General features: G+C 38.0%; 1 protein-coding gene across 3 annotated transcripts in view; it reads right to left on the bottom strand.

Annotated features, from left to right (window-relative positions):
• Window positions 1-330: 330 nt before the first annotated feature.
• Window positions 331-15,293, bottom strand: part of cad (carbamoyl-phosphate synthetase 2, aspartate transcarbamylase, and dihydroorotase) — a 52,918-nt gene continuing 37,955 nt past the window's right edge. Inside the window, exons 32-45 of one of the 3 annotated variants that reach the window (XM_088624919.1) lie at window positions 13,921-14,111; window positions 12,989-13,129; window positions 12,636-12,731; window positions 12,081-12,228; window positions 10,706-10,753; window positions 8,805-8,849; window positions 8,153-8,316; window positions 7,788-7,862; window positions 6,503-6,715; window positions 5,158-5,283; window positions 4,431-4,586; window positions 2,652-2,753; window positions 2,015-2,109; window positions 331-1,017 (exon numbers count right to left, since the gene is read on the bottom strand). In XM_088624919.1, the coding sequence (XP_088481045.1) occupies window positions 918-1,017; window positions 2,015-2,109; window positions 2,652-2,753; window positions 4,431-4,586; window positions 5,158-5,283; window positions 6,503-6,715; window positions 7,788-7,862; window positions 8,153-8,316; window positions 8,805-8,849; window positions 10,706-10,753; window positions 12,081-12,228; window positions 12,636-12,731; window positions 12,989-13,129; window positions 13,921-14,111 (1,700 nt within the window). In that variant the 3' untranslated portion in view covers window positions 331-917. The remainder of the gene's footprint in view (window positions 1,018-2,014; window positions 2,110-2,651; window positions 2,754-4,430; window positions 4,587-5,157; window positions 5,284-6,502; window positions 6,716-7,787; window positions 7,863-8,152; window positions 8,317-8,804; window positions 8,850-10,705; window positions 10,754-12,080; window positions 12,229-12,635; window positions 12,732-12,988; window positions 13,130-13,920; window positions 14,112-15,293) is intronic. The other 2 variants (XM_088624920.1, XM_088624921.1) reach the window with 2 other exon arrangements.

The following is a 15,293-nucleotide window of genomic DNA, read 5'->3' as shown; positions in this document are numbered from 1 at the left end:
CGGTGACCTCATTACCATTTTTCTATTAACATTCCACTACAGTATATATACTGAACAGCATTCTTGTTTTATACAATAGGAATGGGATATGTATTTGGGTGAGTTATTCTTAACTCTGCTACATTTGTTAAGGTGTTTGTTGTGAAATTACAAGCTAAATAAATCTGTTCTGAAGAGGGAGAGAGGGGTAACTATTTACCTTTTGCTGTGCTCCTCATCTATCCTACTATCCTATTTGAAATTTTCCAACATTGATAGCTTTTCAACATTCAGACTAGCAATGCTATGGGCCTGTCCTGAAATCACTAGTGGGGAAATAAATGATAAAGATACATAAAAACTGAAATTTTATTTGCAAAATTAAAAAAGGCAAATACACCAAATTCAAGACTTAAAACCTGTTTGGCCGACAAACCTTTGGAACTTATTTTACCATCTTTAAAAAGGAATCTTACATCCCGAAAGTGTGTACAGTTTCTAAAGGCATTGGTGTACTTTATTTCTGCCAGTGGTATTGACTCCCTTTCACCCAAGAGCCATTTTACATTTGTGTTCCAGTATATGGAATGAGTTTTATTTTAAGTGTACAAACCGCAGATAGGAAGAATCGCAGTGTGTAATTTGTTAAGTTTCTATTTGAAATCCCTCTGCCAGCCTAACCAACTTTAACGGTCCAATTCTTTAACTCTGAACACATCATTGGGGTAAATACCAGTCAGTGAGGTCTTTTCAGTTTTCAATTTGTTTTTTCTTCTGTGTTAAATCCAAGAAATGAGCCACTTCCATTACATAAAAAACTGCAGTCTGTAATAGCAGAAGTTTTGGTCCCTTCAGAGGCAGCAAGTAAGCCGAGTTGGTCCATAGCCTTGCTCCAAGAGTGGGGTGGATACTCTTAGGCAGTTTCCAGGTCACTGCCATTATCTGCCCAGAACGGTAGCCAGCAGAGCCATCCTGATGTACATGCCATTCTCAGCCTGCCTGAAGTAGGCAGCACGAGGGTCTGTGTCCACTTCAACACTACACATCAGAGACAGAAATAACAACCTTACTCAAAGGCTAATGACACAACCATTAAATAAAAGATCCATGCATAAAGAAAGGCATTATGGTCAAAAAAAGGTCTGCATCAATCCAATTAAAAATAATACTTTTGAATCTGAGTGATGGACTAGATCAAATGGTAACACGCACACAATTACAGTGAAAGTCAAACCATTAAAATAAGCATTACATTAAAGGTCAAACTAACATGTTAAAAAAATTACAAATCGGGATTAATGTGAAATTCAGGCACTTAAATTATTATCTGTAATCAAGCAAGATATTATACTTGACATTTTTGCTGTTTGATTTACAAATATCAAGTAAACAAAAGTAGAGGATGCCCCTTCCAGGGCTTCCAGGGTGGCAAGTCAACAAACATTAAACAAAGTTTCCTGTTGCCTTGATGAGGAACATCAGTTTGATGATGAATCATTCACTCCACCTGAAACAGCCATGATCTGGGGTCCAAGGGCCAGTATGTCTGCAGGTGTTCCAGGTTTCTTTAAAGCACCAGCATCTGAAGAGCTGGGAGAGGCTCTTAATAAGGTTCAATTCAGCCAATAATGAGTAAATTCTGCCCACATGGCCTGAAAAGAAACAGACCCTCCAGGACCAGGGAGCCTGAATGGCATTATCAGGACACTCACCTGCAGATTTTGCTACGGTGCTGCTGGGCGGCATGTCACATTTACACTGACAGTCACCCCTCATCATTAGTTAGTTGCTCTTGCTGTTGCTCTGCTCTACCAATCCTTGTGGTAGGTTGGTGTGGTAGGTTTATTTTTCACATCTTCCACAAAAGCATAACTTGACCATATGCCTAATCAACCCAAGTATCTGTCATCAAAACAGCTACAGCAATAAGACTTGTTTTGTTTTTTTCTCAACTGCTCCAAATAATGTCGTGGCCATGAAAGGGATGAAAGGAAAAGTGGACATTTTGTGAAGCCCCCCCAAACCAGTGTCCTACCTGATCTCATTCACCCTGGGCAAAGGATGCATTACCACCATCTTCCTTTTAGCTCCAGTCATGATGTGTGGAGTCAAGATAAACTGCCCAAAGCACTGCAGAAAACAAAACACTGTAGTCACTTTTGGGGCCTAGATCTACGTCAGTTCAAGAAACAAAAAAAATCTAATTGCTTCCTTCCTCTTTACAACAATAAACTGTGTTGTCCATGTTTACAAAAACAAGAAATTAACAAGCTTGAAACTGCAAGGAGCACACCGTGTTTTTGTTCCTCCGTATACAGTAATTCCCTGAATGACGTATTCCCACTTAGTTCATTTTCACAGTGAAATGATACATTTTAATGGAAATGTTTTTAATCTGAAGTGTCCATCTGCACAAAAGTGCGCAAAAAGAATGAAAATTGTATCTTTACTGAAGTGAATGTTTCAAGCAACCAACCAACTATAAAAGACCCGCTGCAGAAGAATCCTATATATAGTACATCTAAGAAGTGTTCAATCTTTTTCCATATCAAACAGATTAATGATTTAATTGACTACTCAGATTGAAACATAAAAACATAAAACACTTGACCCTATTAAGAAATGAGTATGAGACCCTTTTTAAAAAGGTAAGAAGGCAATTAAATTCTTACAGCGTTATATTCTTCTTCTGAAGCAAACCTCTCCTTCTGAATCCTGGTCATGTACAGCACATCTGTGTCAGGGAGTGCCTCCTCAATGCTATCATATTCCTCCTGTGCGAGAGGGAAGGAAAAAGATAAATGTTAAGAAAAAGCATGTGGAACTTCAGCACAATTGTTATTAAATGGTAATTTCACTTACATCCTGGCTATCAAACAGAAGAATAATGTGCACACAGACAATATCACCATCAGAAGGTATTTTTGAAAAACAAGCTTAGCCAATACCTCTGAAGCGAAATAAAAACATCTAAGGGATGTAAGGATTTCAGACGGAAGATGAGGCAATGTAGTCCGACTTAATATCCATTGCCGATTGTCTTCCGTCTGAAATCCTTACATCCCTTAGATGTCTTTATGTCACTGACCAATGTTTGGCTAATGCTATGCTATGGTTCTGTCCATTTCCCCCTTGTCAATTCAGAACACTGCATTTCAATGAGGAAATATTGTATGACTTGTAGATTAAAAAATCAAGACCAAAACACACATTGGTTTTCTGCCTTGCTTTAAATCTTTTAAGCAAACATGAAAATCTAAATTCAGAACACAGACACTGTTCTACTGTGCACTAGATACAGCTAGTTGAGAGTGTAGTTAAGAAATATAGAGCGCACAGGTATGCAGAAATAACAGAAAACCTATGACCAAATTCTATTTAACCTGAAATGCATATCAATGCTACAATTATGTTTGATGAAAGAGCTACAGAATAAAAATAAGTCTTCAAGAGTGTCAGTTGTTCTGAACTGGCTGTGGGTTCGTGAATTTTTTTATGTCCACTTCGCTGAGTTTTTTTTAGTTATCGTTGGATATCAAATTAGGAATGTGAAGTAAAAAATAACAGTTTAAATAGACACTGAGGCTATGAGATGAAGGGTTTTGCTTTGGTAACTGATTTTACAACTTTATCTTAGTTCCCTGATGAGATGGCATGGGTCTGATATAGCCATTATATACATATAGTTATCAGACGAGAAAGAGTTCCAAACTAGTTTTCACACTAACCCAAGAAATCTGTTCTGACATCGCTTTAAGGACCTGGATTTAAAATATTATCAAAATTGCCCATTTTAAACATAACCAACACATGTTCATAGCAGAAGGGTGAGAAGACAACACATTTACCCCCTTAAACAGATTCTCATTTAACAAAAACACAGTAACACTTCTGTTTAGGGGCTACAAATACTATTTCAAAATTCTTAACTTAAGAAGACTAATAGCTTTAAAATATTATGGAAGGATCAGTAAGCATCAAGCTAAAAAAGTGCATGTTTATTATCAGATATCAGATTCTCAGAAATATAAAAGCTTTATTAACAAATCTGTAACTTAATAATGTCGATAACTATTCTACATTTAAGAAGTGCAATTTAAAACCCCTAGATTAAAACATCCCAGAATCATTAATCATTAAAACAATGAGTGTACATTAATGAACTATACATACAGACACTACAATCCCTGCTATAGAGACATAACTTCTATTGTATGAAACATAGGACATTAGTACCCACAATTAGGATCTGTGAATCCAGCTGCTGGCTGTCTTTTTTAAGCCAGTGACAGCTTCAGTCAACAGCCAGTCTAAACATAGTAATGGGAGACCTAGTATTGTGCTAAAGAGGCCTTTCAAAAACCTAAGGTTCTAGGAACATCTGTAAAGAATATAGGCTAATAATACATTAAATGAAACTCAGGTCAGAGTTGAAACAAAAGAATATTCACCTGCTTGATGCCTTTGGAAGCCACATAGTTGATGATGTCAGGAGGCATGTGCAGGTTCTTGGGAGCCACATAGCGCAGAGTAATTCTGTACTGAGTCAGCAGCCTGGCCAGGGAGTGGACAGTTCGACCGTGTTTCAAGTCCCCAACCATCGTGATCTGAATATTGAATGAACAGTCAAATCCTGTCTGCAAGGGCCCTCAGTCCTTTACAAGGCAATATACTATGAGATAGAGCTCTAGAGATTGGACAATGTTCTAACCCTTTGCCAGGACATACACTTCTGTACAATGTCTGATCCTTCACAACTGACCGATCTTCCAGTTCCCCATTATTTTTCACATTCATTCTTCTATATGAATAGCTAGGGGTCTGCTTGCAATGTGCCTACTGGATATTAATTTGTAGATAAACTTGGAAAAATTACCTTTCCAGCGACCTGTAATATTAAAAGCATAGTTTTCTATGTGGATGTGTACATTTACTGCATCAAATCCAAACTTAACAATGTCCATGTCCAGCAACACTGACAACAAACCTTGCCACGACTACACTGTGCAAGCAGACTGATTTCGGAGAAAAACAGTCAAAAGCAAAAAAACAAAAACAAGGAGTTACCGGTAAAAGGCTGAACAACCAGAAAAAATAATTTCAGGCTTCTTCAGATGAAATAAACATACTATTATTTCTCCAGACAGGAAGGCCGAGTTGAGGTGGAGCGTGACCTACCGTCATGCCGTTCACAGTTCCCAGCTCCTCTCGGATAGTGAATATATCCAGCAGGGCTTGTGTTGGGTGCTCGCCCACTCCATCCCCAGCATTGATAACAGGCTTCCGACAATGCTTAGCTGCAGTCTGCAGGGATCAAACAGTATTGGTGTCCTGCAGATCAGCTATCTGTCACTTTACGACTGGCTTTTATGAGAACGCATCACCTCATCTGACTTACAACCTAACACCTAATGAGTATAACATATGATACTTAACAATTTTTTTTCTTTTTTAAAACTTATGAAAATGAATAAAATGAACAAAAATGAATACAATTTTGTTTACTAAGTGTTGTCAGATATAATCTCCTTTTAAACTCTACACCTCAACTGCTGTTAAACACAAATAGACTGCAAATAATCACACATTATCACAAAGCATGAATGGATCATTCCCCTAGTATGCCCCACTACTGACTGGAAAATTGGTAATGGAGTGCTTTATGAGAAGCGTAACACATGTGAACTAAGTTATTACAGACCAATAAGTCTCCCGTCAATTATATTACAAGGTTATGAAAACTAATTTAGAGAATCAGTTTTATGGTAATAAGATTGCAGTCAATGTGGATTTAGAAAAGGGGGTTTCACTTGTTAGTATTCTTTAAACAAACAGCAACATTAATGGATACAAACAGAGCATATAATATACTATATTTAGACTTTCAGAAGTATTATGACAGTTAATCTTGAATGAGCAATTCTCAAATTGCAGGCTCTAGGCTTTTCAAGGAAATATTTTTAAATTGCTATCTTGTTAAAACAGCACAGATAAGGAGTAATGCTCAGACTGGGGCGATGTAATTAGTGGAGTACCACAAGGATATGTATTTGGACCACTGCTCTAACTACAGTTTATGTCATAAATCTAGATTCTGGTAAAGCTAGCACAATTCAGGACTGTGCAAACACCTGGCAGATATTAGACTGTAAGGTGTTACCCTTTTTAGCCCTTAAAAGGGAGGATTAAGAGGAGCAATGATTCAAGTATATAACATCCTCAAACACTGAAAAATAAAACTCACTTCATTAATGAACTCATCAACTATGAGAGTCGGTGCAGCTGACAAACAGAACACGAAGAGGAACTGCATTTAAAACCGAGACAAGCTCTTTCGGCTGTGGTCTGGAAGGAAACACCCTGGTTTCGTTCCAGAAGTGGGTGATATTCTTGGATCAATTCACTAACAAAACAAAACAAAATTCACTAACTTGTTCTTATGCATGTTCTAGCTGAATCTGGTTTACATTGTTTTCTTGCTAGAGACCTTATAGTTTTATCGTATCGCCTCTCTACTCCTCACCTCAACAGCTCCAGGCTGGGGATGACGCAGCACCAGCACATCAGCATAGCAGCTCATTGTCTGCACAGAGTCGCTCAGGGACTCCCCTTTTTTACTGGACGAAGTGGACTCCGAGAAATGAACCACAGAGCCTCCCAGTCGGTGCATGGCCGCCGCAAACGAGCTGCTGGTGCGGGTGCTCACCTCATAGAACATGGAGGCCATCACCTTACCCTGCAAGCCAAAACAAGCTTGATTACCAGACTGGTGGAGCCTTCAGTGGCTGAACTGACAATTTTTTACCCTTATAGCTTAATTTACAGTGTACAGCATTACCATTTACAATTTCAAACACCCGGTTTCACACCAGAAGGGAATCAGCTTCTACAAATATATATAAAATAAATATATAAAATTAGCACACCAGATATAATTTTAATCGCAATGTCACTTCATTGCTTTTTTTTTTTAAATCAGCAACACTAGCGGCCTATAGAGTATGTCATAAAATCAGCACACTAGCATTTGAATGAAGAAAGTTTGAAACTTATTTTGAATCACAAAAAAATATATATTCCCATTTTATTTTCCAGCACAAAAAATGCTCTGCTCTCCATGGAGAATGCAAAGTAATTGATGTCGAAGTCGTCTGGAGAGCTCTTCCAACCGGCAGTCTGATTCAACTTAGCTATTACCACATTGCAAACAAGGACATTCAAATGTGTTTTTTTTAGTCCAGTTCTCAGTATAAAATAATTCATGCACATTAGCTCAATTTCAGAGTGGAATCATCAGGGTGATAGGTTTTCAGGTGTATAACATCTATATAAATGACTTTTAGGAATAAAATCAATAATTGGCTCAATCCATATTGTGACCATTTTAGAACTGCATGTTTCCATATAAGCCAAAATACTTTTAAAATATCCATCAATCACTGAACATTTAAAACATCTTCTGGTAGACATTTGTGTAGATATTTTAATATTTTTCCATAGCAAGAAAGCAAAAATTCAAAGAAATAAAGTGGAGATGTGTTATTTACCAAAGTTAAGTAAAGGGTGGCAGATTGGATAGGGCTTCAAACTGCTACCTGAAGGCTTTGGTTGTGGTCATTTTTACTTAGGAATTAAACAGGGTAAATGCAGGTTTAGAAAGTTTAGAAAATTAATTTGTTTACTGAGGACATAGGGAGGCTGCTGTCCACAAAAATGTTGACAGGTTTAAGAAGAAGATTCAAGATCAATGTTTCTGAACTTTCACTAAAAAATACAATTAGCCGCTTGATAAAATCCTAGGCCCTTACCTTCAAAATATCCAGACTTCTCTCTTTTTGCACCATCAAGCGAAGGGTATGGGCCACATTGAACAAGTGGGACATCTGACAGGAAAACACAGGTTATTGCACTGAACAGGTTACATTTGCAACCTGAACAAAAGATTTTCTGTAGAAGGGCTAAGATACTCAAAACATCACACATCTATAAGGAAAGAATTTCAAAATCCCCTGCTAAATATAAACATCCCCTGAAAAAAATGGCTTCCTATTTACTATACAAATCCTAGATTGCGAGTGGGCATACTTCTGGAAAGATTCCCTATCAGGCTAGCAAAGGAGCTAAATATTCCGATGTGTAAATCCAGTGAGCTGGTCAAGGTAACAAGGGTTACCTGCTCCTTGGTGAACTGCTGGACAGAGAGGACGTGCTGCCCAATGAAGGGATGCAGGAGAGGAGAAGTCTGCAGGTGACTGACACTTTGGTGTCCTATGGTCTGAGGGGACAGGATACGACCCAACACAGGATGATGAGAGGCGCCCTCCAGGGAAAGAGAGTCTGTTCCAGGCAGGGAAAGATTTAGAGAAAACAAGAGTTTTTCTTTTATGAACACTATTTTTAAAGAAAACCTAAAACTGGAAACAGTGTTATAGTTTTTCTGGATCTTAGAAAACCCCCTCCACCCCACCCCAAGCTACTGCTTTTCACAATACTGATGGTGCAACTCATCCAGATTCCATCTTAAACAAGTATGCGATGGAGTCAAACTAAAATATTCTTAAAAGCATTGCAAATGGTTAGGTTGTTAGAAAAGCGTTTATTAAACAAAATAATTGCATTTCTTTTCTAATCTGTATCAGTAGAACTCCTCCAATTACCATTGCACAAATGTTGCTAGACTTAGAAGAAGCAAGCTATATAACCATCTAGCGACAAAAACAACAGGTATTAGCATTTAAGGAGCAAACGGACATCATTTATAAGGCCATAAAGAAACAAAGAAGTTAGTATCTCAGCTAAAACGGAGCTACAAACAAACTGCAAACCTTGATCAAAAGATGCTCTTATTGGTTTCTCCTTTGCCTCCTCAGCTGTTTAAAAATTAGTACAGAAAATTAAAATACACCAGTTAGTGACATTAACAAATGCAACCAAAAACTGTTGTTCAGCAACTTTGACCTGAGCCAATAGCATGTGCACAATTAATCTGGGGGACTAAAGATCAGATGTACTAAACAAAGTTAACTGTACTATTGCACTAACAAGTACTATAAAGTCTCTGCACTATAGGAACTTGAATCGCTGTCACTACTGGGCATTTTCTACTACTTTCAATACAAACAACCCCAAGGGCCAGATGTGAAACTTTCCCCTTAAAAGAACTATGACAATGATTTGTTCAACAGACTTTCAGCTTTATTTTCAAAAACATATTAAAATTAAAATCTGTGATAGAACTGAAAACAACTCAGGAAGGGTTTATATTAAGTAGATTTGGCACAGCTGTAATGAACGCCAGTGGGTCATAAGATACTGGACTGGGACTGTGCTGAAGACCTGTCTCTATGAATATTAAAACTGGATAATATGGGTAAAATGGAAATAAGTTCTGCATTTTCACTGATCTTTATTTTGGTAACAAGATGAATCTGCCTTTGGTGAAGAACGGAAACTGACAGAAATCAAGGCTGGTGAGGTTGGATCACACTGATGCAAAGTGTATAATCATGCATCATTACAATAAAAACCTGATGTATCATATACCAGTGTTTCCCAACTAAGGTGAAGCATAGAATTTTGGAATAGCCACATAGGAGAGAAAAAAATGTTGAAACCAATCATTGTCCGCACTGTAATGGTTTCCAAAATTGAACATGTTAATTTTTTTCCAAATCATATTGAAATTGAGAAAAAAAATCTAAGAAACATGGAGTTACTGTACAGACTGTTAAAATCAATTTATGTAAACTAAGACCACCTTGGACGTTTTATTACACAGAGGAGAGGTGTACTGCACAAAACCTATTATTTAAACCTCTGACTGGAAAGCATTGGGAAACAGTGATGTAGATACCAAGCGAGGTAAGCATTAGAAGAACATTTACCTAGACAGAATAAATTATATAAGAAAAGATCTCAAAGAGAGTGCATTCACAAAACACCAGGCTAGTGTCAAACTGATTTTCACACCGTTTAAATTCATTACCTCTGCTAAGTGAGAAGGATACATTTAGTAAGAATTTGCAATCAACTTAAAAACGTTTGTCAATGCTGGCTGGCATTGAGACTTGCATGCAGCTGTAACAAAGTGTCTTTGAGGAGTTTATGACATCCCAAGCAAAATTATCATTGCTATCTCTTGATATAACATACAGCATCTCTGAAATGTTAATTAAGATACTCTGAAGATAAAGTGCTTGTAATAAATCAGTTACTGTTATAACTATACAGAGCAATTTTAATACCCACATACTGTACATACTGTGTATGGTTGTACTTATTAATATAATGTTTTGAAAGAAATACTGTTACTTTAGAGTTGGTCAGTGTTAATCCATTTTATCTCCTTCTGAAAGAAAGATTTCATAAAATAAATATTCCCTACTTTGTTGTGTGTAGATTTTAATTGGAAAAGCTGTATTACATGTCAAAATTCAGTGGTCAGTAAATGTTTTAATATTTTTCCTACTTGTATGTAGGTGAGGTTTTTGCACATTCCAGTTTAACTATTTTATTGTAGTGGAGTGCAAAAACTTCGCCATTAATTCCTTTATTAAAAGCATCTCCATTCTCAAAAATAGCAAGGCCTCCGATGATCAAGGTGCATTCCCCATTTCTAGTTATATTTGATTAGTTTTGATTTGTTGCTGGAAATAATTTCTGAAAACAGACTGCTTTAAAAATCACACAGGCTGGGTCGACCGCAGGCACATCAACTAAACATTACCAAAGCCTGTGCGGATCAGAAAGGTCTTTGAGGCAGTTTTCCTGGAACCTGCAGACAACATTGGACATCCTTAAAGTCATGGATCTAAAGTCTATTTAAGGCATTTTGAAAAGAAAAATCTGCAGAAGATTAATATTTCTTTAAAAAAGGCACTGTAATAGTAACATGGACCTTCTCCTGAGTGGACTAACCATTAAACCCCATTTATTATGCTTCTGGACCTCATAAACAAGTGTACTGCTCACTCCAGATTTAAAGTCAGTTACTTAAATGTAAAAATATTAATATGAAATGTAGTTTGAGCATACTTTCAATGTGAATTTCTAATGAAGAAATTTAACCGCCTTTATAAGTATAGTCTTCAAACAGAATGTTTTTATCTTCCTACTTACTATTTAAATAAGATCTAGACAGGGAACAGTCAAATTCTTGACAGTATTACAGATGGAATTAAATGAAAATGGACTGTAACCATTTAGAGAGAGAAATCGGCGACGGTAGGTTTGGGAGGGACATGTGGGCCCCACATTCTGCTTCATGTGTAGGATCTGAAATGTGCCAGGGGTACCCTCGGATGTTACAGTCACAGAGAATGTATCAGTGCGCTGTCTTCTCTCAAGAGTTTTGGCTCGTACCTTTCATTGAAAGTGTTCTATTCATCAGTGGAATGTTTTAGGACATACTAGGCTTTTGGATGAAAGAGCAAAAGGGCCAAGAACCATCATCTCACTGCTTTTGTGAGTAGTTTCACTGATGGCTGATAGAGATGAAGACTGAATATATATATATTCCTGACACAAATACAGTATTTTGCACTCTAGGATGGCATTTTACAGCTGACCGCACTTAGTTTTTTCTAAATCTGAGCTGGAGGCTACAACACGATAGAAGTTAGCCATAATGAGTTTATGAACCCAGCTAATGGTGAAACAGACATCAATGGATGCTATCTTACATATGCAAAAGCTAAACTGGAAGTCTCTTTATATGGTGCTGCTTCCTAGCACTACAAAATTGTCAGAGCTAAGATTAACAAGGCAACAAATGACAGAACCCCAACCCTACACGCTGTTTGTTAGATGCATATCTATGTCCATTTTACTGGTCTCAATAATGATTGTCCTTATATAGGCAGAACAGCTGTAAATAGCTGCTAACGTGGACTTCATATTCATACTTTTCAGTAGGCATGTGCCTAGGCTACAGAGAACAACCAAAACAGAAACAAGCGAAGTGTTACACAGGGCACTGGGTGTGGTACCTTAGCAGATGCTTTCCAAACAAGTAGTGTTTCCTCGTTTTACAGTCTCTGCCCTATGCGAGTGCACCACACTTTAATACAAGCGTAACGTGCTCTGGAGTCTTTCTTCATTACCTGGAGGCAGCCCGGGGTCAGATGCTCTGTGGATCCTGGGAGGCAACATGAAGCGGCTGTCACCGGCGCCGGGGGTGACTCTCCGAGGGCTGGGGACGCGGGTGCGGATAGTCTCTCCCCTTTCTCCCTGCCGGGTCCGCTCTGGAGTCTGTCACCAACACACTGCCATTACTGCCACAGCCCTCACCCCCCCCAAACCTAGGACGACAGGATGGCCTTCTGCACTGCAGAGCCCTCACCAACCATACGTGTTCAACTGCCTCGGAGGTACACAGACAACTACAGCCATAAAGAGAGGGAAATATCCACTGAAAGCAGAATCCAAACTGTACCCTGTGTACCCAACTGTACCATTCAACATTCTGTACATTCTGCATTTCCTAAATTTCTGTACAGCACCTGATTAACCGGGGTGCAAAACATTAAAAGCTTTAAATCAGCCTAATTTAATAAAGTCATACAACTGGAAAACAGTAAGATAAATATCTACCAGAGACAATATACTTATGTAACAGCAGTAACTGACATTGACTGAGTTTAGTGAGTAATTCGTACCTTGGTGCTGTCCTTTGCCAACTCAGTAGGAAGAGGAGTAGGCATTCTTGGTGCCCATGTCCTGACATCTTCCCCATACCCTGGAGGTACCAGCACCTGGGAAATAAAGGCATGTCATTTTTCTAACTGGTATAGTTTTGAATGATATGCTGCCATGACAGGTTTCTGAAGCTAGAAACGAAAGGTTCAGACACTTTTCAGAATGAGTGCCTTTCAAACACCTTTGATCCTGCATTGCGAGTACCAATTCTAGGTCACGGTTTTCCTGGGTTTTCTAGATTAAAGGTTTATAAACGTCATCCTGCTGCACAATCCAATTCGTTGAAGCTCACGACTGTTCTCCATTTCCTCACCTGGCCATCGATGTAGGCCACCTCTCCTCTGAGCACCACCCTTCTCACTTTGCCCTTTACATTCATGCCTGCAAAGGGAGTCCATTTGGACTTGGTGAACTGCATGTGGCTTGCAATCGTCCACTCCTGCTCCAAGTCCACCTGAATTCAAAGAGGAATACATTTTCAGTCATTCTCCTTGAACTAAAGTTCTAAAACAAAGTCCATTAAAATACATTTTTTACTTTTAATTTTAATTCCAGTATCACAAGATTAAACGTGGTCTAGTATATAGAGAAAAGGCTTAACTCCATATACTGCCAGTTTTTACAAACAGTATATTGGTAATCTTGATCAATCCTATTTGTAACACCTTCCTGTGCAAATGGCTATGAAGGAAAAAGTTTTATATTCATACACAGTAAATGAAACCCAGACCTAAAAAAAAAGATTGGACAATGCAAAAACTCAATTTTCTTTATGGAAAAGTGTTATTTGATGAAATATCTGCCTAGAACAATGTGTTACTGGGGATTTGCAGATGGCTGTATGAAGGACAGCATGCACCAAAATTGTTCTGATGAAAGTGCCAAGACATTGGCCTCTGGTGCTTTCATAAGAAGGAGTACAATTCAATTAAACTTTATTGTCATTAAACTTACACAGGTGCGTAGTATAATGAAAAGTGTTTCTCATTAGTCACTCAGGTGCATTATATAAATAGGACAGAAGATAAGACAATATACAGTAACACAATAGCAAAAACAGTAACATGTAATAACATAACATATAATAATATGTAATCAAGTAATCAAAACTGTAATTGTAAACTGCAATTGCTTTTGTGAGTAGTTTCACTGATGGCTGTAATCAAAAGTAATCAATTGTCATCTTCCTCACCATTATTGAGGCCAGTGACCATTGTACACTAGTAGCAGTGAAGAGAGAAATACCTCTATATAGGTGTTTTCCTGGACAGGCAGGGAGAAGATTTTTCGGGGGTTTTCATACAGCCTCTTCACGATGTCGTCAACAGTGAGTCGGCCTTGACTCACGGCAGTAAGCAGCAGCGGTAACATGGTCTCCAGGCCAGGGTATCCTGGGGGTGGATTCTTCATGTCCTTCTCCTCCACAGAGTGAGGGGCTACAAACCAAGAGACACAAATAGACGTATAAGCAGAGAGTTCCCATACATCATATAGCAATATACAAAAATAAAGCACATCAAACAATAAATATTCTCTAAAGGACGGAGTAATATATTAATCCTGATTTTAGTCAGACGAGCCAGTGGTTAGTGAACTCAGCTTTAATATTAGCTTTAAGTGTCACACTAACTACAAAGCAGTCGCCAACAATTCATGATGCACCATCCTAGAGGTGACTGGATCTCAGTTTACGCGTTTTACAGTCAATATCTAAACTGCAACCAGCTAACACTCACATTACAAACTATAGCATGTTCTGCGCCCACTGTAGTAAAAAAAATATATGTGTAGCATGGATTTAAGAGATACCAGATTGCCGATACTAGCTGATGTTCAATGAAGACAAATGCAGGTGACATTTTTGTAATAAAAAGTGATATACAACATGTACCATAGCCTAGTAAGGATTGTACAGTAACCTAAAGAAGCCAGAAAAAGTAGTAGGAATTTTAGGTATGACAAAATATGATCATATGGCTCTGGCATTAAAGTAATTAAATTCTAAATTGTAAAATTGGTACATCCCATAAATACATAAGTGATTTGTTGCCTCAAAATATATTGCAAACTAATTCTAAACATTAACAGGCCAGTCTTCTTCAAACTAACAACGAGACAACTTCTGCCATCAGTCGGTCCAAAGCACATTTTGTTTGCTTCTTTACATAGAAGTCACCCTCCTTCTATGAGAGTCTAAAATAATCACAACTTCAAACATTTTTTTCCAATCTCATGACACCGTCTACATAAGTGTAATTATTTATCAGCTGACATCAGTCATTTGCCTCTGCCACAACTACAAATTTCACCAAAATGCACAAGTCATAGAAAATCCAATAACAGCAAGAGCCATGTTACTCTCTCTTAGTTTTAACTTAGCATAGCTTTGGTGTAAGGGTTTTACTCCGTTTAGTATAACTCCTTAAACTAACCTTTTAATGGTAAAACGTTAACTCTTTTGTACAATTTGAAAGATTTTGCCACCTACACAGTGAAGGCTCCAAACCAGCTTTACAAGAGCTGTGTGAGAAACCATACTGCAGTCATACTTGTGGCGGAAATGGGAGTATTTACACCACGAGACTGATGCTGCTAACAAAGGCAGCGTTTACAAAAAG

The sequence above is a fragment of the Lepisosteus platostomus genome, chromosome 3 (genome assembly GCF_059453375.1).
Source record: "Lepisosteus platostomus isolate fLepPlt1 chromosome 3, fLepPlt1.hap1, whole genome shotgun sequence".
Taxonomy (NCBI): domain Eukaryota; kingdom Metazoa; phylum Chordata; class Actinopteri; order Semionotiformes; family Lepisosteidae; genus Lepisosteus; species Lepisosteus platostomus.
The sequence above is the reverse complement of the archived record's forward strand: the minus strand, read 5'-3'. Positions and strand labels throughout refer to the sequence as shown.